Source organism: Phyllobates terribilis, unplaced genomic scaffold, assembly GCF_046119375.1.
Source record: "Phyllobates terribilis strain yellow unplaced genomic scaffold, ASM4611937v1 Scaffold_1__5_contigs__length_1240528914, whole genome shotgun sequence".
NCBI lineage: Eukaryota > Metazoa > Chordata > Amphibia > Anura > Dendrobatidae > Phyllobates > Phyllobates terribilis.
In genome coordinates, this window is record NW_027362761.1 from 483,415,328 (window position 1) to 483,442,376 (window position 27,049).

Sequence of the window (27,049 nt, forward strand, 5' to 3'; positions counted from 1 at the left end):
CTGTTGTGTCCACCCGCTACTCCGGTCAGTCCCAGCTACCTGACCCGTGGGAGCCACCTGCTCTATTACAAGGTCGTCCCCAGTACTACACCTGCCCCTCTAGGTCCCTCCTTGTTCCAAGGCACAGAGGTTCCACCACCCGGCCCCGTTACAGTTTGCTCGGGCCATGGAACCCGGTGGCACCCAAGCTCCCTCGCGCTCTGACCTGTTCCACAAAGTCTCCCGTCAGAGATCCCAACAGGAATCCATCCTGAACCACCTGCGTAATGTCAACTCCCGCCTGGACACACTGACTGCTCCACCTGGACCTGCCTCCAGTCGTACGACTCATGCCCCGGCAGCGCCGCTGCCCATCAATGCCATGGTACCCGGTCCGGGTCCCCGGCTCTCTGCACCGCCTCGTTTTGGTGGAGATCCCGCCTTGGCTCGAGGCTTCATTAACCAGTGCACCCTGCACTTTGAACTCTTGGCACATCACTTTACCACCGACCGGGCCAAAGTGGCCTTCATCATGTCCCATCTCACTGGGGAAGCACTGGCTTGGCTAAATCCCCTGTGGGAGAGAGGGGATCCCCTGGTATCCAACTTGTCAGCTTTCCTCACTGCTTTCCGGAAAGTCTTCGATGAACCGGGACGAAAGATCTCGTCAGCCTCCTCTCTGCTATGTCTCCGCCAAGGGAGTCTCACCGTAGGCCAATATGCCATACGGTTCCGTACCCTCGCTTCTGAGCTTGCCTGGGATAACGAGGCCCTGATGTCCGTCTTCTGGGAGGGTCTTTCCGGTCGGATTAAAGATGAACTTGCCAGTCGAGACATCCCTACCACCCTGGACGACCTGGTGTCACTTGCTACCCGGATTGACATCCGGTTCCAGGAACGTACCAAGGAAACCACCCGTGAGAGAAGGTTTCCCTGCCTTGCTCCTAACTTCCAGAGACCTGTCTCTTCTTCAGTCACTCCCCGGGCGCACTCACCCGAGCCCATGCAGGTCGACCAGACCAAGTTGGTCAAATCTCGCCAGGAGTCACGCCGGGCTGAGGGGAGCTGTTTCTATTGTGGCAGCAAGGAGCACCTGATCCGTTACTGCCCGGAGAGGCCGGTGTCTAGGATCGCTCGGAGAGGTAGTCCTAGAAAAAAGTAAGTCCTCTCCCTCCCTGACTTTGTCTGTCTCTTTCTCCTGGGGAGAGGATCGGCACTTTGAAATCACCCACCTGGACTCTGGAGCAGCTGGGAACCTCATCTCCCAGTCCTTGGTAGAGAGATACCGTATTCCCACCAAGCCTCTCACTGAACCTTTGTCAGTTGCCTCTGTGGATGGTAGACTCCTTCCTGTGCCCATCCTGCTCATCACTGAACCCTTAACTCTGCAGGTGGGAATGCTGAACTCCGAGAAGATCTCCTTCCATGTGCTATCCGAACTCTCTCACTCCCTGTTGCTAGGTCTACCTTGGCTCCAGACACATGAACCCGTATTGAACTGGTGATCCGGTGAAGTACTCCGGTGGGGTCCAGACTGCCATAAGACCTGCTTGGTTCCGGTCCGCCCAGCTCGCCCTCCGCCTACTCCAGCTAATCTACTCGGTATCCCGGCTCCATACTGGCCCTATGCAGACGTCTTCGGTAAAAAGGAAGCAGAGACGTTGCCACCCCATAGGCCATATGACTGCCCGATCGACCTGGTATCTGGCGCCACTCCTCCCCGTGGGCGAATCTACCCGTTGTCTGCGGCCGAAACCCGGGCCATGTCTGAATACATTGAAGAAAATCTGGCTAGGGGATTTATCCGAAAATCTACCTCCCCGGCTGGAGCCGGATTCTTCTTTGTCAAAAAGAAAGACGGCTCGCTACGTCCCTGTATTGACTACAGAGGACTCAATCTAATCACTGTAAAAAAGAAATACCCCCTGCCGCTCATCTCCAAATTGTTTGACCGTCTCAAGGGCGCCAGGATCTTCTCCAAGCTGGATCTACGAGGAGCATATAACCTGGTCCGTATCCGTCAAGGAGACGAGTGGAAGACAGCATTCAATACCTGGGACGGTCACTATGAGTACCTTGTGATGCCCTTTGGTCTCCGTAATGCCCCCGCTGTCTTTCAAGAGCTGGTCAACGACATCTTCCGTGACCTCCTGTACTCCTGCGTAGTGGTATACCTGGACGATATCTTGGTCTTCTCTCCGGATCTCCCCACACACCGGAGGGATGTTCGTCAGGTCCTGCTTAGGCTTCGGCAGAACCACCTCTATGCCAAATACGAGAAGTGCCTCTTCGACCAGACCTCCCTTCCATTCTTGGGCTATGTTATCTCCCAGACAGGTCTGAAAATGGATCCCGAGAAGCTCTCTACCGTCCTAAAATGGCCCCGTCCAGAGGGATTGAAGGCGATACAGCGGTTCCTGGGCTTCGCCAATTACTATCGTCTTATCATCCCACACTTCTCGTCCCGGACTGCTCCCATATCTGCGCTTACCCGTAAGGGGGCAAATCCCAAGGTATGGTCGCCTGAAGCCGAGGAGGCCTTCCTTTCCTTAAAGAGAGCCTTCGCCTCTGCCCCCGTCCTGCACCGTCCGGACTGCAATAAACAATTCTACCTGGAGGTTGATGCCTCCTCCTCCGGAGCCGGAGCGGTACTCACCCAAAAATCTTCTACCGGGAGAATGGTAACCTGCAGCTTCTTCTCCAAAATCTTCTCCTCGTCTGAGCGCAACTACTCCATAGGAGACCGTGAATTGCTAGCCGTCAAATTGGCACTGGGGGAGTGGCGCTATCTGCTTGAAGGGGCTCTTTACCCGGTGATCATCATCTACACGGATCACAAAAACCTGGCATATCTCCAAAATGCCCAGAGACTTAATCCTCGCCAGGCCCGGTGGTCGTTGCTTTTTGCCCGCTTCGACTTCATACTTAATTTCCGCCCGGCGGACAAGAACGTCAAAGCTGATGCCTTGTCCCGGTCCTTCCTGTCCTCCGATCAAGAGGAGGAGTCTACGCACATCATTGACCCCTCCAAGGTGATGAATGTGGCCCCCTTGGATCTGACTCGTCTTCCACCCGGTAAGACGTTTGTAGCAGTACCAGATCGGGAGAGGGTTCTTCGCTGGGGACATTCTTCTAAACTAGCTGGCCATGCTGGCCAAAAGAAGACCTTCCAGCTCATTATCTGGCATTACTGGTGGCCTACCCTGCGTAAGGACGTTGTAGACTTCGTCGCGGCCTGTTCATCCTGTGCCCGTAACAAAGTTCCCAGACATCTACAAGCTGGCCATCTCCTGCCCCTTTCCGTACCTGCTGCTCCATGGCAGCACATTGCTATGGACTTTATCACCCATCTTCCTGTTTCTGCCGGTTGTACAGTCATTTGGGTGGTCGCTGACCGCTTTTCTAAAATCGCCCACTTCATTCCCCTGCCTGGTCTCCCATCTGCACCCGAGCTGTCTAAAGACTTTATCCCCCACATCTTCCGTCTCCATGGCCTACCCCCTCCACATCGTGTCGGATCGTGGGGTTCAGTTCACCTCACGCTTCTGGAGAGCCACATGTAAGCTGCTAGACGTCACCCTGGATTTCTCCTCCGCTTATTACCCACAGTCCAATGGTCAAGTGGAGCGGATCAATCAGATCCTGACCAGCTACCTCCGGCACTTCGTTAATGCCCACCATTCGGATTGGGTGGATCTCCTACCATGGGCCGAATTCTCTTATAATAACCATGAGAGTGAATCCTCTTCCAAATCCCCGTTCTTTATAGTCGGTGGCCAACATCCCCGGATTCCAGTTCCGGTCTCCGCTTCTGTGGACAACCCTGCCGCGGAGTCTCTTGTCAGCGAATTTTCTACCATTTGGGAGAGTACCAGGTCCGCTCTTCATCGGTCCTCCGAGCGGATGAAGAGATATGCTGATAAGAGACGTCTGGATCCGCCTCTATTCCGTCCGGGAGACAAGGTTTGGCTCTCTTCCAAACATGTGCGGCTCAAAGTACCCTCCTACAAGTTGGGCCCTCGATTCATCGGACCCTTTGAAGTCCTCAGGCAAATTAACCCAGTGGCCTACAAATTAAAACTCCCGGCCACCCTACGCATTCCCAACTCCTTCCACGTATCCCTCCTCAAACCCGTTGTCCTTAACACTTTTTCCGACAATCCAGGTACTCCTCCAACTCCGGTTTCTGCTGAGGACATCTTTGAAGTGGAGAGTATCCTGGCCACCAAGAGGGTAAGAGGGAGAACCTTTTTTCTGGTGGATTGGAAGGGGTTTGGTCCTGAGGAAAGAACTTGGGAACCCAGGGAGAACATCAACGCTCCGCTTCTCCTTGAGAAATTTCTCTCTGGCCTAAAAAAGGGGGGGCCTAAAGGGGGGGTACTGTAGCATCGGCGTCTCTGCCTCCTGCTAGGCAGAGACGCCGTCCCTCTGAACTTCCTGTTCAGCGCACGGCGTCCTCCAGCGCTCCTTCCCTCGCTGCTGCTGGCGCGCGCTCCTTCCCGGGCACTGTGCTTAGGGCGCGCGCGCTCCCCCTCTCTTAAAGGGACAGCGCGCGATGTCCTAAGGAGTCTCCGGCCAATAGCCGGAGGACTTCCCATATATAAGGCACCTCCTCCAAAATGGAGGTGCCCGAGCAAAGTTGTTGCAAAGCATACTCACCTCTGCTTCAGCCCTCAGGTCCCGTTGCCAGCCTGACTACCACTCCTGTCTGCCTGCTTGTCTTCTCTTCAGCCCGACAGTCTGTTTCCTGCATCCGCCAGTCTGTCTATGGGCAAGTCCACCTGAGGACCAGGAAGCACCTGCCAGTTACTGCCTGCTACCTGCCGTACCTGCTAGCCCGCTCACCTGGGAGCGCTCACCTGCTACCCGCCTGATAGCCTACCTGGAGGCTCCGCCTTCACTTGCCGTGACCACCTGCCTGCCAGCCAAGAGACTTTTACCCGCTCAGCAGTCACTTGCCGTGACCGCCTGCCTGCCAGCCAAGAGACTCTTACCCGCTCAGCCGTCACTTGCCGTGACCACCTGCCTGCCAGCCAAGAGACTCTTACCCGCTCAGCCGTCACCGCCTGCCAGCCAAGAGACTTTTACCCGCTCAGCCGTCACTTGCTGTGACCACATGCCTGCCAGCCAAGAGACTCTTACCTGCTCTTCCGTCACTTCCCGTGACCACCCGCCTACTCACCCAGAGACTGCTACCTACCTGTTGTGTCCACCCGCTACTCCGGTCAGTCCCAGCTACCTGACCCGTGGGAGCCACCTGCTCTATTACAAGGTCGCCCCCAGTATAACACCTGCCCCTCGGGGTCCCTCCTTGTTCCAAGGCACAGAGGTTCCACCACCCTGCCCCGTTACACTCCTGATTGGTGGCTGTGCTAGGTGTCAGACAGCCATCGACCGGATATTGACGATTTATCTTAAAGGGGTTCTCCAAAAAATGGGATAAAACGCCCCTGTCTAGTAACTCAAACATCAGCCCGGCCTAGTCACGTGTCAGGATGGGCTGCAGTCTGAAGAAACAACTGGGGACTCGTTTCTCATCTGACAGGAGATCAGGATGATATACACACACACCTCAGTGAGCTGCCAAGCAGAGCTGTGACATGAGAAGAAATAAATCATCATCTTGATGGCTGAGGACAAAGGATTTTTTTCTCCAGCCTGAGTGATCTATGCGTCAGTCAGCGAGATGATTTCAAGCTGTGTTTCTTTTCAATCATTATAAGGCTGGGCAATCTCTTAATAACATCAGTATAAGTAGAAGCCAATGTAAGATCAGAAGTGGAATTTATTCTAGAAGGAAAAACGATCATTTGTCTACTGTCCTAACAAACAGGTCAAAATAGGATATTGCCGTACAATCCCACTGAACACATATTACCATTTTCAACGACTGGTGTGTGCAATGTCTATTCAAATGTACAGTCAATGGTTGTATAAGAGGGCCTGTTAACACAAAATCAGTGTTCAATGCCAGGATAGGAGCTCGGTGCACCCATGTCATGGCCAAGCAGTTCAGCGCACCATCCAATCGACTTGTTTTCCATCCATCTCAGCCTCTTCATTCTTGATTGACAGCTTTGGCATTATTGGAACCAGAGAAAAGCAGAGATAAATGGAAAAAAGGAGATGTGAAGGTGCACTTAACTGCTCGGCCACACCTAGGGTGCATCGAGCACCTATGCTTGGTTTTAATGGTCATTTTGTGTGAGACTCACTTTAAGCCGACAACCAACTTCTCTTTAATATGTAGCACCTTATGAATGGCTACTATCCCAGTGTTATCTATAAAGTCTAGTAGAATATCCTTACCCTTGCAATGACCAGAGAGCTCACTGGAATTTTTCTATCGTGGCACTTATCCATAAGTGCTGCCAGGTCAGCTGCAAAATATAAGAAAATCATCTAATTGTAACTCATCTCTGTAATGTTCCTGCAGTTCTATAAAGTACATTACACTTCGGTACAATACCGTGTCCTACAAACCATCATCTTGCCCGTATTGCCGTCTGGATTAGTTGCCTAGAACTAATAAAATAATCTGCTTGTAGGGCAGAAATTACAACATCTGAAATCAGATCTAAGCTTGGAGAAGTAAAGCTGTGCATCGCATTGCCAGGAGCGATCAGAGATTACACGCTTCGGAGTCCAAGATATCTGGAAGGTAATTCTCCCCCAGATGTCTATTTGCTTTTGATGGTTTAAAGGGATTGGCTGGCCGTAGAATGACTGCAGACTCGTAGCCTATGTGGCTGTAGACTTGTGACTCTTCACATCGCGCACTGTGAGGATTCTCCGATGCCAGCGGTGGGCGTGTGACCACAAGTATGTGATTTGCATACTTCCGGCCACATTCAGACTAGAGTGTAGCGGACATTGCTCAGTACATTTGCATTGAGCGAGGTTGTGTCCATCTAGTCGGCACATGACCGCATGTATGCACATCACATATATGAGGTCACGCGCCCGCCGCAGGCACTGAAATATCTTCACAGCAATTAGGGTGTTCGATGTGAGGGTTCACAAGTCTACAGTCACATAGAGTGACAAAGTGACTGCACACTTGTAGCCTAAGGCCGGACAGCTAAGCTTTATTCTTATGGGCATCCTAAAGCTGCTTACAGCAGCAGAAAAAAAAGGGGCATGACATCTAATGAGGTGAACGCACAGAAATGTTTTCCAGGTGAACGCCTCATTACATGGATAAAAAAGTAACAATGAAATAGATCCAGCACTCAGCCTGGCTTTGAGTGTCGGCCGCAGAGAGCACATACAGCAATGTAACAGATGGAAGTAGAAATCCCATCTATAACTCATTCACCAATTAAACCCATCTGTTACTTCCTTAATTTCCTTAGAAAGCAGGTCTCCATTAGACTCAGACCACTCGCGGCCATGATCACACTAATCAGTATAAGCCATCCTTTATTCTAATGGAAGCCGCAATGTTGCTCCGTTATTCTCCCGACTTCCTAGCATTCTGAGACTATCAGAAATGAAGGAGCCCCATGCTCGGCGGAGCGTCTCGCCCCTACACATTTTAGCTTTCAGTAAAGGTCTGAACCCCTGGACTCCCATTAATTAAAACTTCTGACATGTCTTTAAGACATAACTTAAATACTTGTCCTTTTTTCAGCTCCATTTAATGTTCCATTCTTGGCTTTTTTTTTCCTTTACACAGGCCACCTCTCGTCACCTAGCAGGGAGATACCAGCACATGGACATGCTTGGAAGAGGTTTCCAACCAACATGCAAAAATACACAGAACTCTGCACACTCTAAAGTATAGAAATCCTTTTCACAGAATACTGAACAGTTTACAAAAGGGTAGAACTCAGAGTAAATAACCTGTATAATGGAAGGAACAATGGTATGGGAAAAATAGTATAAACTGGATACAGGGCCACACTCAAAGGTAACGATCCAATACGACATGTGCACTACTTTCATTTAGTTTAAATATATGTCAATAATTAAATGAATATGCGTAAAAATAAATATATTTTAATAGTATAGGGACAAAAAATTACAAAATAGCATGTACAACATGCTGAGGGGCAGAGAAACAGCAAGAGAACAGATGTTACATGAGCAAAAAAAATCAAGTTCATAAATGTGAAAAAAACAGCGATAAGGAATAAGTAGGGAATATGGTCCCAAGGGGCTGTAGAATAAAAACACAGACAGTGAGAATAGAACGGTTATGATGACAGATTTTAGAAATAAAAAAAAATTATAGAAGGAGCTCTTAACTGTTAGGAGAATACAACAGTACTGAGTACTTCATACATAATGCCTCGCATGGACAGACATCTGCCATGGTGTGACACATGGACAATCTGAGGCTCTGAAGCAGGTCTGATGACCAAAATCTTTTAACTTTCTTGTAGGTCGTTATCTGTGAGCTAAAGTTTTTGCATTACAGTTTGCATCAGGATTTGCAGATTCCGAAGAGGGTCTGCAGATACCTTACCAAATATAAGAATATGGGCTTTCATGTCCTACCAGTAACTTGTACCTGGCAGGACGCTACCTTTGTCTGTCCCTGATCCGCACAACATTAAGCTCGAGAGAGAAAGGAAAGTACAGTGCGGGGGCTCAGTGGCTTGCAGCAGGACAGCGCGGGGGCTCAGTGGCTTGCAGCAGGACAGCGCGGGGGCTCAGTGGCTTGCAGCAGGACAGCGCGGGGGCTCAGTGGCTTGCAGCAGGACAGCGCGGGGGCTCAGTGGCTTGCAGCAGGACAGCGCGGGGGCTCAGTGGCTTGCAGCAGGACAGCGCGGGGGCTCAGTGGCTTGCAGCAGGACAGCGCGGGGGCTCAGTGGCTTGCAGCAGGACAGCGCGGGGGCTCAGTGGCTTGCAGCAGGACAGCGCGGGGGCTCAGTGGCTTGCAGCAGGACAGCGCGGGGGCTCAGTGGCTTGCAGCAGGACAGCGCGGGGGCTCAGTGGCTTGCAGCAGGACAGCGCGGGGGCTCAGTGGCTTGCAGCAGGACAGCGCGGGGGCTCAGTGGCTTGCAGCAGGACAGCACGGGGGCTCAGTGGCTTGCAGCAGGACAGCACGGGGGCTCAGTGGCTTGCAGCAGGACAGCACGGGGGCTCAGTGGCTTGCAGCAGGACAGCACGGGGGCTCAGTGGCTTGCAGCAGGACAGCACGGGGGCTCAGTGGCTTGCAGCACTGTAGCTTTGCAACACTGGGGTACTATATTCAAATCCCACCAAGGAAAACATCTACAAGGAGTTTGTATGCTCTCCCCGTGTTTGTGTGGGTTTCCTCCGGTTTCCCCTTAAACTTTAAAGACATACTGATAGGGAATCTAGATTATGAGCCCAAATGGGGATAGTCATGATGAAGTCTGTATAAGCCCATGGAATATGATGGCACTATATAGCAAAAAAGCAGGATATAAAGGTACACTCATTTCAGTGAATCTGTCCAATAAACATTTGTGTCTAGTACAGATTTGCACCGATATATACTGGAAGTAATGAAATAATAGAGTGGTGCTACCCTCCTCCGGAGCAATGAATGCAGGAAAAGTATATACTGGCATGAAGGGAGATCACTGCTATAGGCAATGGTAGGGGTTGTCTATCACAATCTACAGCTGTCAGAAAAAGATGGAAGCTGTAAATAATAATACATAGGGTTATCAAAATAATTTGCCTAATGCCCAGTTATAAGTGGACATTTTACACAGACCCCCTACATATGTTGACAGGGGCAGAGCTGTAATAAAGGACAGGTCCTACTGTTACAAATATGCTTTTTGGGGGTGAACGTTAGGATAAAAAGCAGATTTAATTTCCTTATTAACCTAAACTTTGAACAACCTCCAGGTCTGGACTAGAACCAGAAAAAGCAAAAAACAAAATATTAAACTTTCATAAATTAAACAGAACTAAGGCAATAGCCCCCCCTAGTGTTCACCAGGCAAAGGGCAACAGAAGAAAAACACAGGCATTTTTTTCTTTCTAAAATTGTGTGAAATCCGACAGGAAAAACTGTGAATCTCTGTAGGAAATTGATCTCTTCTAGGGATACAGTGAAGGTCTCATGAACCTCTATAGAGGATATATTTTGGAAATGTTCACAAAGAAGCCAAGCACGTGAGATTTTATATTGTAGGCCAATGTATGAGACAGCAGTTATATAAGGATGCTCAATCTTTACATTAGCAAATACGTGAGTACACAAAGTTTTATAATAATGAATCATTTTATTATATTCAGTCTGTGTGCCATAAAAGATCTTTAGTTGCATTTCCCAATCTTGCAGCTTTTTCCGTTATGAATACATGACAGCTGTTCAAGTCCCGTCTGTCATAGGCACAATAAAGAAACGGACCACAAAGCACTGATTAAAAGTAAGTCTCCTGACCCAAACTTCAAGTCTCATTTATGGCTATGCAACTTTTAGCTCAGGTCAGGACAGCGGTCAGTCTACACACTATGAAACACAGACTTTGAAGAAACGGATACTAAGAGGTGCATTCATGTTACAGTATAACTCCTACAATCCAGCGGATAGCTGCCAGATTACCACGCGGTGATGGAAAGTATATCCTGATTGGGGCTCTTTACACAATTTTCTGCATCTGACAAATTCCACTTTCTATAGCCGTTCTGTACTGAAAACAAGTCCCAGATAATCGGACTTTCTTGGACTGAGAAATGTTACCGTACAATCAGACCCCCATCCCGTACTAATTTTTGTGATTGAGGTGGCACCATGGACTCCTGGGCACTAACCAGCTGTCTGTAGTGTCAATCACAGGGCACAAAAAGGCGGCATCTCACTAACGTTCCCAATGATGTAGCCTTTTGTATCAGTGATTGTGAAGAATATGCAAGAATTAGATTAGTGTCATGGTGTCTGTCCATAAACTAAGCCAGACTCGCTTTCATATGGATACAGGCAAACCCTGAAGGACTTAAAAGGGATTTTCCACATTCAGAAAACAAAAACCCCAATACTCTAAATAATTAAGACAACAAAGCGAGCAGGTAGCCGTTCTCCCCGGGTCCAGTGCCAGATCCCTGCTGCTGCTCAGAACTAGGTATATGGGCTGCAAGGGTGACATCATGTCGACAGTTTGCATCCCGCTGTAGCCAATCACCGAGCTCAGCAGCTGTGATGATGTCAGCAGCACGAGCCGCTGAGATTGGTGCTTGGCTAAAGCAGGGAAGTGACCTGTCGACGTGAAGTCACCACTGCAGTCAAAGCACTGAGACCCCAGCAATGGCAGGGAGCTGGCACTGGACCCGAGGAAAAGGAGTACCTGCTTTATTTGTTATTTTAAAGAGAATCTGTCACCCCCTGGGACTTATCAGACCTCTACTATGGCCATACAGGTGATAGAAAAGTAAATCTACACTTACCTGTATGGCCCATATTAGAGGTCTGGTTGAATAAAAAGAAATCTCACAGCAATCAAGTTTCTGATGCTTGCAGGCCCGGGGTCTGGAAGAAATCCTCGCCTACTGTGGTAATTATAATGTTTCCCCCCTCCCCTGTACATCACAGTGCCCAGATTTTGCCGTGCACAAGACAGGGCACTGTGACATGCAGGGGAGGGGGGAAACATTATAATTACCACAGTAGGCGAGGATTTCTTCCACGCAACGGGCCTGCAGTGGGGTCAATCTGAGGTTTCGGTATCTTTAGTAGTAAGAATACGGCTGCAGACTGGGTATTATTGTTAAAAAAAGATCAACAAAAACATTAAACGCAAATATAAATAAAACCTAAAGACATATTCAGTGTAAAGAGGGCTGTCCTATAAATATGGCATTTACAAATAGCAAAATGTCTGAGGCTTAAGTGTGGAGGTAACATGGAGTCATATAGTATAATTATTTTCTGATCTTACCTAAATTATGGGTCTCTTTCTCCCATTTCTGCCACGCTTTGTCATTGATGTATGCTGGAGAGAGTAGGAACCTTTTTCCTGAAGAATAAAGATGCCAATGAGTAAATTATACATAGGGCCAAGGGTATAAGGGCATTTCAGAGCTTGTATACAGTTCTGTAGCTATGGAGGGCCTTTGTTATAGCTCGGACTCAGCACTGCGCACATTACAGGAGACCTAATGCGGTATTTGAGGGAGCCCCATGTACAATTATCTAGATGCCAATGTAGCTATTGTGTGGCTGCTGCACTGGCATGTCAGATATGTATTACAGAGGGCATCTGTTGCTGATCACGACGGTGTATGAAAGAGTTCATATAGCAAATTAAAGGTGTTGTCCATTTGAAAAAAGTATCTTTGTGTGTGTTTGAAATATAAATGTAAACGGCTGAATAATAAACCTAAATTAAAAATGATGCCCCATTCTCCGCACCAATCCTACCAGCTCCACTTCACTGCTTTGTTTAGGCACAGGAGGCAGTTTCCTATGTTGGCACACGACCGGAGCGGAGTGTAAAGAGGGAGGTCGGCCGGCCCATCTCAATATCTATCAAGCACCCTCCTCTACCTATTCATCAGCCATTACGGAAAATGAGGTTGGGCTAGCTATTAAAATGATCAGTCAGCTGGTCCCACTCATACATGGTAATGACTCGGGAAGGGAGGAAGCTGGCTTTCATTTAGAAAAAGCTGAAAAATGGAGATGCTGCAATAAAAGCAGATGAACGCAGCTTTGGAAATACAATTATATTGGTAACTTGTATACATTTACAGTACAGACCAAAAGTTTGGACACACCTCATTTAAAGATTTTTCTGTATTTTCATGATTATGAAAATTGTACATTCACACTGAAGGCATCAAAACTATGAATTAACACATGTGGAATTATATACTTAACAAAAAAGTGTGAAACAACTGAAAATATATCTTATATTCTAGGTTCTTCAAATTAGCCACCTTTTGCTTTGATGACTGCTTTGCACACTCTTGGCATTCTCTTGATGAGCTTCAAGAGGTAGTCACCGGAAATGGTCTTCCAGCAATCTTGAAGGAGTTCCCAGAGATGCTTAGCACTTGTTGGCCCTTTTGCCTTCACTCTGCGGTCCAGCTCACCCCAAACCATCTCAATTGGGTTCAGGTCTGGTGACTGTGGAGGCCAGGTCATCTGGCGTAGCACCCCATCTCTCACCTTCTTGGTCAAATAGCCCTTACACAGCCTGGAGGTGTGTTTGGGGTCATTGTCCTGTTGAAAAATAAATGATGATCCAACTAAAAGCAAACCGGATGGAATAGCATGCCGCTGCAAGATGCTGTGGTAGCCATGCTGGTTCAGTATGCCTTCAATTTTTAATAAATCCCCAACAGTGTCATCAGCAAAGCACCCCCACACCATCACACCTCCTCCTCCATGCTTCACGGTGGGAACCAGGCATGTAGAGTCCATCGGTTCACCTTTTCTGCGTCGCACAAAGACACGGTGGTTGGAACCAAAGATCTCAAATTTGGACTCATCAGACCAAAGCACAGATTTCCACTGGTCTAATGTCCATTCCTTGTGTTCTTTAGCCCAAACAAGTCTCTTCTGCTTGTTGTCTGTCCTTAGCAGTGTTTTCCTAGCAGCTATTTTACCATGAAGGCCTGCTGCACAAAGTCTCCTCTTAACAGTTGTTGTAGAGATGTGTCTGTTGCTAGAACTCTGTGTGGCATTGACCTGGTCTCTAATCTGAGCTGCTGTTAACCTGCGATTTCTGAGGCTGGTGACTCGGATAAACTTATCCTCAGAAGCAGAGGTGACTCTTGGTCTTCCTTTCCTGGGGCGGTCCTCATGTGAGCCAGTTTCTTTGTAGCGCTTGATGGTTTTTGCAACTGCACTTGGGGAAACTTTCAAAGTTTTCCCAATTTTTCGGACTGACTGACCTTCATTTCTTAAAGTAATGATGGCCACTCGTTTTTCTTTACTTAGCTGCTTTTTTCTTTCCATAATACAAATTCTAACAGTCTATTCAGTAGGACTATCAGCTGTGTATCCACCAGACTTCTGCACAACACAACTGATGGTCCCAACCCCATTTATAAGGCAAGAAATCCCACTTATTAAACCTGACAGGGCACACCTGTGAAGTGACAACCATTTCCGGTGACTACCTCTTGAAGCTCATCAAGAGAATGTCAAGAGTGTGCAAAGCAGTCATCAAAGCAAAAGGTGGCTACTTTGAAAAACCTAGAATATAAGACATATTTTCAGTTGTTTCACACTTTTTTGTTAAGTATATAATTCCACATGTGTTAATTCATAGTTTTGATGCCTTCAGTGTGAATGTACAATTTTCATAGTCATGAAAATACAGAAAAATCTTTAAATGAGGTGTGTCCAAACTTTTGGTCTGTACTGTATATATCAAGCACATCGGAAGATTTTTTTTTCAAATGGAAAACCACTTTAAAGTTTATAGGAGAGCTTTTTTTTATTTTTATCACACCACTTATATTATTTTTATTTTGCACATGAGTTGAGTGATCCTTTATTTCTTTTACTGAAGATCACAGCATGCATTGTTATAACAATACATTAGCCTAGCAATAACATATTTTAAGGCCAGTGTTTGGGCACAACCAATAACTTTCCAACATATACTTAGGCTTCTGAAAAACTTAGATACTCAGAAGTTTGGTACACATGGGCTGTTGTGTGTGCCAGTCATGATGAAGGATGTGATGGAGTAAGATGAGGGCAATTCATTTAGATGCCATTTCTGTCATAATAAACTTCACTTTCGTGGTGTAAATAATGTGGGCCCCCATTCCTGAGCTCTGTCACTTTCTTAAAAAGTAAGGGGGTCTTGCCAGGACTGGCATAAAAAAGGACACAATTTGTTTGCAACACTTCAAACTATTTTATGACAAAAAACTGGAGCAAACTGATTGATGAATCAGCTATAGAGTGTCTTGCCCAAACTCATATAGATATACCGTGACTTGAGAAAGTATTCACCCCCTTGGCATTTTTCATGTGAAGCAAACAACAAATAGGATAAAATAACTGAAAACTTTAGTGAGCATAACTATTCACCCCCTAAAGTCAGTACTTTGTAGAGCGTCATTTTGCGGCAATTACAACTGCAAGTGGCTTTGGTTAAGTTTCTATGAGCTTTCCACATCTTGTCAATGGGAATTTTGCTTATTCCTCAAGGCAAAACTGATCCATCTCCTTCAAGTAAGGCCTCCTTCGCACATCCTGGTGATTCCTGTACAGGAAAAACCAGTACTGGTGAGATCAGTGGTCCATGTCCTTGTGCCATCCGTGTGCTGTCAGTATGACACATATGGAATGAAATGCAGAATAGAAATTAAAGAGTGTTAGGTATTAAAGATGTAGTGTTGAGCGAACGTGCATTATCCGAGCATCTTTGGCGTGCTCGAAAAATATGTTTGCGACGCAATGGCTGTTAGGGTTGGGAAAGGTTCACACCTAGAGCCGAAACGTTGCTAATATGGGCCATTAAAAAGTAATTATTTCACTTTTTGAAATGGTGTGCTGCCTCCATTTTCTTTGATGATAGACGACCGCTGGGGGCTGATGTTAATAATCTGGGAAAGGGACCAATATCCCAAAAGGTTCCCAGGCTATTAACAGCTCACAGCTGTTTGCTTAGCCTTTACTGGTTAGCTTTCAAGGCGACCCTAGAAAAAAAAAGTGACGTAGGGTCCCCCTATAATTCCTAACCAGCCAAGACTAAACAGACAGTTGTGGGCTGATATTAATAGCAAGGGAAGGGGCCAGGGATATTGGCCCGTCTCCCAGGCTAAGAACATCAGCCCTCAGCCGCCCCAGAAATGGCGCATCAATGAGAACGTGCTCGGATAAAGTGATAGCCAAGCATACTCGAGTATCTTCGGCGTCCTCTGCTAATATAGTTTGTCTCTCTGCACGTGTTCCGTCTGTCTACCGCCACAAAACATGCAGCCACAGGGAGTCAAACATTAGCAGAGAACGCCGAAGATACTCGAATAACACTCGAGGATGGTCGGCTAGCACGTTATCTGAGCACGATCACGCAACACTACTCTGTGCATTTCTTTCAATTAAAGGACTTTACTGTCTGTGTCTTTATTTAATTTTCACTATGTGGCTAGTGATGAGGACGTCTTATAGACGCCTCTCCATTACTAACCCCTGCGCTTGATGTCAGCGGCCATAAAATAGCTGACTTCAACCCCAACCCTATTATCGCACTTGCCACCGCACCAGGGTAAGTGGGAAGAGCGGAGGCTAAGCGCCAGATTTGGCGCATCTTATTGATGCCCCATTTAATGGGCAGCTGACAGCTGATGTTCTTAGCCTGGGAGGGGTGCCAATATCCATTGCCCTTTCCCTGGCTATTAATATCAGCCCACAGCTGTCTGTTTAGCCTTTACTGGTTAGAAATTATAGGAGGACCCTAAATCATTTTTTTCTGGGGTCCCTCTGTAAACTAACCAGTAAAGGCTAACTAAACAGCTGTGAGCTGTTATTAATAGCTAGGGAACTTTTTGAAATATTGGCTCCTTTCCCAGATTATTAAAAATCAACCCCAAGCGATCAGCTTTCCCGCTGCGGTTTTTGAAAAACATGCGGGACGCCATGCCATTTTCTCTTAAAAATGATCTATTTAATGCACAATGTACACAGAGGGTGCCGAATACAACTCCCGTCATTGTCGCCTGGTCGGGCTGATTTCAGGGAGACCAGGCAACAATCAAGGGAGCTGCCTTTTCCCAGGCGCCGGCACGTGTCACACTGATGACACAAGAATGTGCATGTGTGCGGCAAGCATTTTGTCTGTGATGCATGTTAAAAAAAAACTGACACGTCTGCGGGTTTTTCACATGGACACACAGTCTACGTGAAAAACCCAACATGTGAGCACCACTATTGAATACAATGGGTGTGTGTGTGTCCATATTTGTGGTCCTTAAAAAAACAGACTGCATATGGACACAAAAATCGGATGTGTGAAGGGGGCCTTAGTTGGTTTCCTCTGGTGAACAGCAATCTTCAAGTCTGACCAAAGATTCTCACTTGGATTTAAGTCTGGGAAATAGGTCACTCAAAAACATTTACACGTTTCCCCTTAAACCACTCGAGTGTTGCTTTAGCAGTACGCTTTGGGTCATTGCCTTGTTGGATGGTGAACCTCCGTCCCAGTCTCAAATCACTGACAAACTGAAACATGTTTTGCTCAAAAATATCCCTGTATTTCGCAGCATCCATCTTCCCCCCGACTCAGACCATTTTCCCTGTCCCTGCTGCCACCATCATGTTTCTCTGTGGGGATGATGTTCTTGGGTGATGAGCTGTGTTGTTTTTGCGCCAGACATAACGTTTAAGTTAGTGGGCAAAAAGTTAAATTTTGGTCTCATCTGACAACAGCACCTTCCTCCATACATTTCGGGAGTCTCCCACATGTCTTTTGGCAAACTCAAAACGAGCCTTACAATTTTAGTGTGTAAATAAAAGCTTTTTTCTGCCTACTCTTCCATAAAGACCACCTCTATGGCGTGTACGGCTTACTGTGGTCGTATGAATGGACAGATACTCCAGTCTCTGCTTGAGAACTTTGCAGCTCCTTCAGGGTTACCTCTGGTCTCTGTGCAGCCTCTCTGTTTAATGCCCTCCTTGCTCGGGCAAGGTGGGTGACCCTCTCTTGGTCTCTCCGGTGCACATTCTCAGCCCCGTGGCGCGCTCTCCGCTCCACGGCACGCTCTCTGGCACACACTCAGCCCCGCGGCGCGCTCTCCGCTATGTCTCTGGCACACTCTCAGCCCCGCGGCATGCTCTCCGGCACGCTCTCAGCCCCGCGCCGCGCTCTCCGCGGCACACTCTCAGCCCCGCGCTCTCCGCGGCACACTCTCAGCCCCGCGCTCTCCGCGGCACACTCTCAGCCCCGCGCTCTCCGCGGCACACTCTCAGCCCCGCGCCGCGCTCTCCGCGGCACACTCTCAGCCCCGCGCCGCGCTCTCCGCGGCACACTCTCAGCCCCGCGCTCTCCGCGGCACACTCTCAGCCCCGCGCTCTCCGCGGCACACTCTCAGCCCCGCGCTCTCCGCGGCACACTCTCAGCCCCGCGCCGCGCTCTCCGCGGCACACTCTCCGCTGCTTCCCTTATAGCTACATACAGAAGCTGAGAACCTCTAATGTGAGATGTAACAGCTCAGTGTCAGGTGGGGGAATCTGTTGCCCCTACGTGTATCCAGTCATTGACAGCAAGCACAGAGTGTGATACTGATGATGACACGCATTACATGGGGCTGCTCATGTACTTCACCCTCTATGCACTGACAGGAGGCCACTGGAGAGGTCAAAATGTCACGTCAGACCGGGCAGCGGATACAACGCGCACATCACTGGCAGCTGCCACATAAACGGAGCCCAGCGCTGCGGACATGTCCGCTCATTACTGCGCTCCTACCTGTCACAGCGGCGGCTAACGAGAGTCCCCGGGAGCGGGAGAGAAGCATGTACCGGCTCAGCATGGAGGCTGCCATCTTGGAACGTCACCTCCCACTGTCCCCTGGTGATGACGTATGTGGGCGGAGTCATGTGACCCCGGCGTTACATATAACTTCCACTACTACTGTGTTTCATCAGTCTGTGACAAGTACTAAACAAGAGCTCCCCCTAGTGGCAGAGGAGCACGTTACATGCACATATTTTTAATATTATGCACATTGTTTTATTAACCCCTTCCCCTGCATTTATTTTGCACCCTAATGTCTTCAGCAAGCAATTTTGCTATTTATTTAAACGGGTTGTCCAGACAAAAGGTAGCATTGCCCAGGGGCATGAAGAATTGTCATAATATAACAAACTTAACTATGGCCACTTATGGGCACCCACCCGGATCCAGAACAGAGCGCTCTGTGGACTGCGACGACACAGGTAATGGAAACGTCATCGGTCAACCACCCACTGTACGTCAGTGACCTGTGATTGGCTGCAGTAGTCATGTGACTCAAACAGTATTTAGTAGGAAAAGCATTGGGTGACAAGCTGCTCAAGTCAGCTGACCGCTGCAGCCAATCATAGCCTACCTCGAGCCTGTGGCTGTTTGATCAATGACATATTCGGTTCCATGCAAACCAGAAAGGCCTGCGCGGGATCAGTATGGGTGCTAGTAGGTGAGGTTGATTTTGGTATTTTATAACCCCTGGCAATGTTACCTTCTGCCAGACAACACTTTGAACAGGTTATAATTTTGTAGGAATTGTACGTATCCCAATGAATTATTTTGGATGGGTGAGGGGAAGAAGCAGGCCTTTCATTTGGAAATATACAGTACTGGAGATGAGTCGATTGCTGGCCCATGGTCCAGGTCAGTGCAACCTGGTCATGGATAGGAGCTGTGAAAATTTTCTGGTTTTCCGGGATTCTGTGCTCGTCCTTAGATTTGCCGAGTTGGCACGTCACAGATGACATCACGCCAGGCCGGTGAATCAAACCCCGCACCAAGGAACCCAAAAGGTCAGAAAATCCACACAGCTCCTGTCTATGGTCACAGTGCACCGACCTGTATCTTGGACCAGCGATCTGCTCATCTCTATTCAGTACTGTGCAAAACTTTTAGGCAGAGGTGGAAAATATTCTGCAAAGTAAGAAAGCTTTACAAAATAGAAATGGTTAATAGTTAATTTTCATCAGTAAGTGAGAAATCTAAATCAAATGGCTATTTGGAGTTATCGCCCTTGGTCTTCAAAACATTAATTCTTCTATGTACACTTGCACAATGTTTTTAAAGGAACTCTGCAGGGAGGTTGTTCCAAACATCCAGGAGAACTAACCACAGATCTGTGGATGTAACATAGTAACATAGTTTTTAAGGTTGAAGGAAGACTAAGTCCATCTTGTTCAACCCATAGCCTAACATGTTGATCCAGAGGAAGGCAAAAAAAAAACATGTAGACTGCGCAAATCCTTCTATGTCGTCATGTAATCACAGACAGACTCGATGATGTTGACATCAGGGCTCTGTGGGGCCGGATCATCACTTTCAGGACTCCTTGTTCTTAATGACAACCTTGGCACATTACAGAATGATCGTTCGTCGATGGTCTCTAACACATCACAGAATACTTCAGCCAATATTGGATTTTTTTCTGTCGATTTAGAACATAAATCTTTTTTATATTAGTCCCATCAGCAGCAACAACGTATGAGGAACTTCTCCTCCCTGTGAGCTCCTCCACGGTGTATAATGTAGCCTTCCTGATAATTAACAATTCCAGCAAAATTGATGGGATTTATAGAAATCTCCTGCCCACTGTGGTTTCTTTTTTACTTAACATATACTAACCTGCGGTGCGCATTTCAAATCCACAACATGCCAATTTCTCTTATGGGTACGCTGAGTTTTCTGTGCACATTTCCCCATAGACATGTATTAGGCCATGTTCACACGTTCAGTATTTTACATCAATATTTGTAAGCCAAATCCTGGAGTGGAACAATCACAGGAAAAGTATAATAGAAACACGTCACCACTTCTGTATTTATCACCCACTCCTGGTTTTCACTTCCAAATACTGATGTAAAATACTCACCAAATACTCAATGTGTGAACATGGCCTTAGATGCAGAAAAAAACATGCCCTTAGGGAATTACACTTACCAGTGATCTCAGAATTTACCTTTCAAATGTAGTCTTCTCAGAAAATGTCTTTTGAAGCCCTAAGTGTATATTCACAAAACATTATTTTCCGGAGGATTCTACTTGTAACCCACCTGAAAAAGCGCTAAAAATGCCAAAAAGTATGAACATAATGCACTGCAATGTCAAAACGACTTGCTGTTCATTTGCTCCAGATTTTGTCACTATTTTCAGCCATTTCTGACTTTGAAAACTGTGAAGCAGCTAAAAGAAGCGATGGGACCATTCTTCTGGCAGCTTTTGTTTGCAGCAACAAATATCTGAAAAGACGCATCAGAAAATACATGATGCAGGCAAAAGACTCCGTATGCACTTACACGGACCAAGGCTGAGGACCAAGATCCTGCACTGTGGAAAATAGGTCCACAACAATGGTGGATATAGAAATAGCAAATTGAGGTCTAATTCCTGCAGAAGGTCCAAAAGATTCCAAAGACATTTTATTTACTGAGAAGGAGTCAGGAGACTTTCCCAGACAGTGCTCTGAGATTACCCTTGGAAGTTGCATCTGCCACCCAGGATTTACAGCCACATGCACATGTAAGGTCCAGCTCACCAACACTTGCAAATGGATCCTGTCAGTTTAAATTCAGAGAATATAGCACTTTCATATAAATGATGCTTTTGTCACTTTTTATTTTTCAGATATATATTTCCCCCAAAAAAAATTTCATCCAAGAACAACAAGAATTTTTATAGAAATAACTGTGACTTTTTTAACATAACATTTCAGCTCCTCCCGAGCCTGGTTCACATATAGTCACTATAAATAAAAACTAATTTAAATCAGTATACCATGATAAACTAAATCTAACAATTATGGAACATGAGGATTTTTCAGATATAACTTATTTTCCACAACTCTGGCTTATACATATGTTATATAAATGGAATATATCTGGTAAGTTTATGTATACAGCATATATTATAACGTTATAACACATCATAAGGGGGAAGAGGCAGTTGAACGGTTACAATGTCAACAAAGTATTTCATTTTGCTTGGAACTTTTGCATTTGGTTCTGTATCAGAACTTCTTTATGTTTGGCAATGACTTCTATGGGCAAACCTGTGGGACAGCCATGGGCTCTAACATGGTGCCGCCGTGCGCCAATATTTACATGTCTTGCTTTGAGGATGATTATGTGTATAGTGTTACGAATCATGGTTCCTTGCTCCCACCTGGTAATGGAATGAGTCCAGTACAGCGCGTCTCCGGTCACAAGCGCAGCCATTGTCCTGACCTGGGAGGCGGAGTTACTACGCGTGCAGAAAATCTGTCCCAATCTGGTGTAGCGTCTAGTTCTGGTGTTGTGGGATGTGTGAGGACATGGGACACCGTGTCCCTCACTGATTTTTCTGCTCGGGGAAGATGGGACGCTATCTTCCCTGGTTGCCAATCAATGCAGGACGCTGCTTTGTTTGGCAATGAGCAATAGTGGGATTTTGTCCAGTCTGTGGTTGAAGCTAGCAGGGAGTGGCTGTCTAGGGATGATTGGGAAGTGGAAAATACCTAATCTTTAGGCTCGCTATACAATCCTGTTCCCTTCTCAGTCCTTTGCTGTTTATTGCAGTTTCCATGTGCTTCGTGGTTTGTGGTGTTAGCATTAGGTTTTGCTATTTCAGCAGGGTTTTCTCATTTTCCTTTTGGTTACGCTTTATGGGGTTCCATCAGAGGTACTCACCTGGTCCTAGACTAAGCACCAGCCGCGTCACCAGACGCCAGCTGTCCAGTGACAGTGGGCCTGGGAAGGGCTCTGCCAAAAATCCCACTTCCATTTAATGGAAGCTGGATGAAGAGTATTCCTGGCCCTCAAAGGCTCGCCTAGCTGGGCAGCTTGTGCCAAGTGCATCTGTGGCTGCGCCTTTGCTGGTTTGGTGCTGGTCTTTTGGTTCCCTATTAGAAGCGCATAACATATAGCAATGCCAATCACCTGCCATATGCTGGCACAGATTTACTGATGATGTATTCTGCATTTGAAATGGCTCTATGGAAAGCTTGCACGCCTTTCATTCACATTTAAACAGCGTTAGACCTGAACTCCAATTTACCCTCAACAGTGATCTCACAAGTATGCAATTCTTAGGTACTCGGCTTATCAAAGACCTCAATGGCCATCTAACATCGGATCTATTCATAAAACCAACAGATAGAAATAGTTTACTTGAGTTTTCTAGTTGTCATCCAAGAGCCTCAAAAGAGTCACTCCCTAGATCAGAATTCTATAGAGTGAATAGAATAGTCTACGATCTGTCATTAAAATTAGAGATTACACATAATGTCAAAAAAATTCCAAGATAGGGGTTATCCTATCAATCTTCTTGATAAAAAATTAAAGGCATCTGTGATGAATGGCACCAGAGAGACCCTGCAGAATCCCACTTCTGCCACCACATGTGAAGAATGGCACCAGAGAGACCCCGCAGAATCCCACCGCTGCCACCACATGTGACGGATCCACACCTCGCCACCCGCCTGACGTCACAATTACGTCCGACGGATCACGTGATAAGGATCTGCCCTTTGCACCAATGTGACGGTCCACTCCCCCTCGGGGATGCGTAAGGTCAGATTAGTACAGTTCTGCACAGACACCCCCTGTCCACACGGGTACAGGAAGGCACTGGGAGTGAGAAGAGCTGGCCCACTCAGTCACTGACGTGGCACCACACTCGCTCACACCCCTGACAGGCTGGGAGGCCCCTTCACTAGCCCCAGTGAAGCGGAACCTTGTCGGCCTGGTAGAGCTGCCACCATATAATTCCCGCTAGGACCGGGCATTATATCGGGCCAGGAACCAGTCCCAGTAGCGTATTCGTTGGACATACATAATGGTCAGAGATGCAAACACAATAGTAGTAGTAAAAAAGACATAAGCACATAATAAGAGTCAGTTACCAGTCAGATGAAAGGCCTGGCTTGCAGGGGAGGGGCTGCCACATGGGAGGCTTGAGGGTCCCTCTCTCTTTTCTGTGACTTCCCTCACACGATGTGTCATCGCAACCTCTCCAGAGAAAAAGTACTGGGCTATAGCTGTCGGAGCTTTTAACCTCTCTGGGTCAATCCCCCTACTGCCCCCTGGCTGGACCTAAATCTCCACTCCTGGCCTCTCTCAGTTAAAAAACTCCAAAAACTAAAATGGGCTATACTTCCTTAATGGACGGTCCTAGGGAGCTGGTTCTGGCGTCATCGGATCCAGCTGGGCCCCTGCTATGCGTGGAGACCAAACACAGTGGTCCTAGAGGTTTCTGAAAGGCTGTGCCATTTATCTCCCTATCCCTGCACGCTAGACTGTGATGGAGGCAGGGTGACATTCTTCATGTTCTGGTGGTTCCAAAAATCTATTTGGTGTATCACTGGGAGGTATTGTATTCCCATAACTCGATATTAAATTATAGTACTTGACACAAAGGGAGCCGCATGGCTGGGGTCCACAGGGGGTCTTCCTGTGGCAGCTCCACAGCTGTGGGTGGGGTTTTGTCACTCACTGTCCCTCAGCCCCCTCCCTTTTGCTTGCTGCAAAAGTGTCCGGTTACAGCTGTACACTGCAGATCTGTATAATCCCACGCCAAACAAGGCACAATAATTGACATGGGATTATATCTTGAATATTCTTCACAGCATCTATTTCTCCCCAACAAATAAGACCCATAAGAGTCAATTCCAGTCGGTTACCATTCATGCACACATACCAACCATTTGTTCCTAAAATTCAGCAGATTATAAAAAAACATTGGCCAATTTTGAGACAAGCCTACCTGGAGATCGAGTCTTTTAATAAACCAGTCATGATGTGTCTTAAGAAAGCCCCAAATTCTGTATGGAGGACTATGTGGTGCCCATTATTCTGTATGGAGGACTATGTGAGGCATTATTCTGTATGGAAGACTGTGTGGGGCTCATTATTCTGTATGGAGCAGTATGTGGAGCCCATTATTCTGTATGGAGGACTATGTGGGGCCCATTATTCTGTATGGAGAACTATGTGGGGCCAATTATTCTGTATAGAGGACTATGTGGTGCCCATAATACTGTATGGAGGACTATGTGGGGCCCATTATTCTGTATGGAGGACTATGTGGGGCCCATTATTCTGCATGGAGGACTATGTGGTGCCCATAATACTGTATGGAGGACTATTTGGGACCCATAATTCAGTATAGAGGACTATGTGGTGCCCATAATACTGTATGGAGGACTATGTGGGGCCCATTATTCTGCATGGAGGACTATGTTGGGCCCATTATTCTGTATGGAGGACTACGTGGGGCCCATTATTCTATATGGAGGACTATGTGAGGCATTATTCTGTATGGAGGACTATATGGGGTCCATTATTCTATATGGAGCATTATATGGTGCCCATAATACTGTATGGAGGACTATACTGTCCGATCCATACTGTGCTCTGCGAGGATTCGCCTGTTCCATGAGATTTTGTAGAATTTACAATAGATATCACTCATGTAAATGTAAGAAGTAAGTGAAATTTTTGGCCTTGTACTACATATATATTTCTCTGCTGTATCTTTGCATCATGAATTGTGGTATGTGTTAAAGGGGCCCACTGAGACTCTTTCACCCGGGGCCCACTAAAACCTGTAGCCGGCCCTGGCTGTACACTTCTATGGTGCACTGAGCAGACTCTAATCATAAATCTACGATCCGGTGTCTAAAAAAAATGGCTTCCCATCCCTGATCATTTCATCATTGCCAAACATTCCATATCTCTATTAAGATTCCAGATTATAGAACTGTGCCAGAGGTGGAAGAAACCATATTAAGACACTTAAGAATCATAAATCCTTTTGGATCCATACCTTGCAAACAGTTACACCTAGGGGACTTAATAGAGAACATTATGTAATGATTTGAATACAGTCCATTGTTTGATATTGCCTTATTATTATTAATTTTCTCCTTTTTTATTTTACAGAATCAATGAAGGACATCTTACCTTTAAGGGTGGTATAACCATTACCTGGTCTTCCTGGTCTGTATATTCTTATGTTTGTGCTCTCTTTTCCCTTTGTTTTCCTTCATTGCTTTTCCTTATTATTTTGGTTGTCTACTTTTCTCTAAGTTCCCTTACTTTAATATAAACCTAATACCAGGATCACCTGGCGGTAGCCGTCAGTAATAACCCCAATGTACACAGTCTGCACATGGGCAATAATCATTACAAAACATCCCTTTATGCTGAATATCTCCTATTATATATTTCTCAACCCATATTATCTCTCAATCATTATTGAAAGAATTTGAACAATTTGGCTCATTAAGCAACTTCAAGATTAATTCATCTGAAACGGAAGCTCTAAATATCACATTGCCGCAAAGGGAGGTGCAGAGCACTAAAAATAATTTCCCTTTTAAATGGCAGGCGAGGGCACTCAGATACCTAGGCATCTATATCCCATCTGACCTCAATATGCTTTACTCTCTGAATTACCATGCACTGTAACAACTAATGCTTAAAGACTTTTTGTCATACGATAAGAAGCCTATCTCTTGGTTTAGCCGCGTAAACAAATTTAAAATGGACATCTTGCTTAGGTTTCTATATGTTTTCTAAGCAATCCCAATAATTCCACCACCAAGCTTCTTTAAGTCACTTATATCTGCTTTAATAAAATTTGTTTGGGGCAAATATAGGCCTCAAATTAAATATCAGATCCTTACTCGCCCCACCTATTTGGGAGGAGCTGGACTTCCAGATCTGAAGAGGTACCATCAGTCTTCCCTACTGGTTCGCCTCTTTGACTGGCATTTCCACGCTGAGTTCAAACAATGGATCATAGTAGAACAAGAAGGGTCCCCAACTCACCTGAGACATTTCCCATTCATTGATGCAAGAGATAAGATGCAACTGGATAGTTTGGGATTTTTGATCAAAGTGGTATTAAAAATTTGGGATGCACTAAGAAAAAAAGGTCTTCTGACAAACCCTTCATACCCCTTTATTTCCATTTTCTCTAACCCAGAATTTCCCCCAGGGCCGGGGAGGAATAGGTTTCTCTGTTGGAATATGTTACGCTCACGCCTGGACCTTCTGGCGTGAGCGTGGTTTGTGGTCCCGCTGGGCCACGAACTGAGGAGTGCCTGGAGGGGCGTGACTAGAGGCCTCGACAGATCCGACCCCGGACACACGGCGGCTTAACGACTCCACGATCCAAGGTGAGATGATTGAGGTGGTCCAGGTGCTACTCCAGGGCAGACCACGGTCACTCGGCTGTTTACCCACACCGGGGTATGTAAGTACTGGCAGGTTGGCTGGTGTGAAGATAAGCACTGGCAGGTGCGGTAGGTCTAGCGGGAATGCGGATATGCAGGCGTAGCGGACCCATTTTTCATTCATATTTTTTTAGCCTTATTTGGTATTATGTTTTTACACATGGATCCATTTTGTATTCTCTTATTTTATTCAGGGCAGTAGAGCATATTGCTTTATTTGAGGCATCTTGTCGTGTATCAAAAT

The 27,049-nt window shown here is 46.6% G+C and overlaps 1 protein-coding gene across 2 annotated transcripts in view; it reads right to left on the minus strand.

Annotated features, from left to right (window-relative positions):
* MRPS27 (mitochondrial ribosomal protein S27) overlaps positions 1-18,458 on the minus strand; it is a 103,737-nt gene extending 85,279 nt beyond the window's left edge. Inside the window, exons 1-3 of one of the 2 annotated variants that reach the window (XM_073679608.1) lie at positions 18,336-18,458; positions 11,844-11,921; positions 6,289-6,359 (exon numbers count right to left, since the gene is read on the minus strand). In XM_073679608.1, the coding sequence (XP_073535709.1) occupies positions 6,289-6,359; positions 11,844-11,921; positions 18,336-18,411 (225 nt within the window). In that variant the 5' untranslated portion in view covers positions 18,412-18,458. Of the gene's footprint in view, positions 1-6,288; positions 6,360-11,843; positions 11,922-18,335 lie in introns of those variants that run through there. The other variant, XM_073679616.1, reaches the window with a different exon arrangement.
* Positions 18,459-27,049: the final 8,591 nt, after the last annotated feature.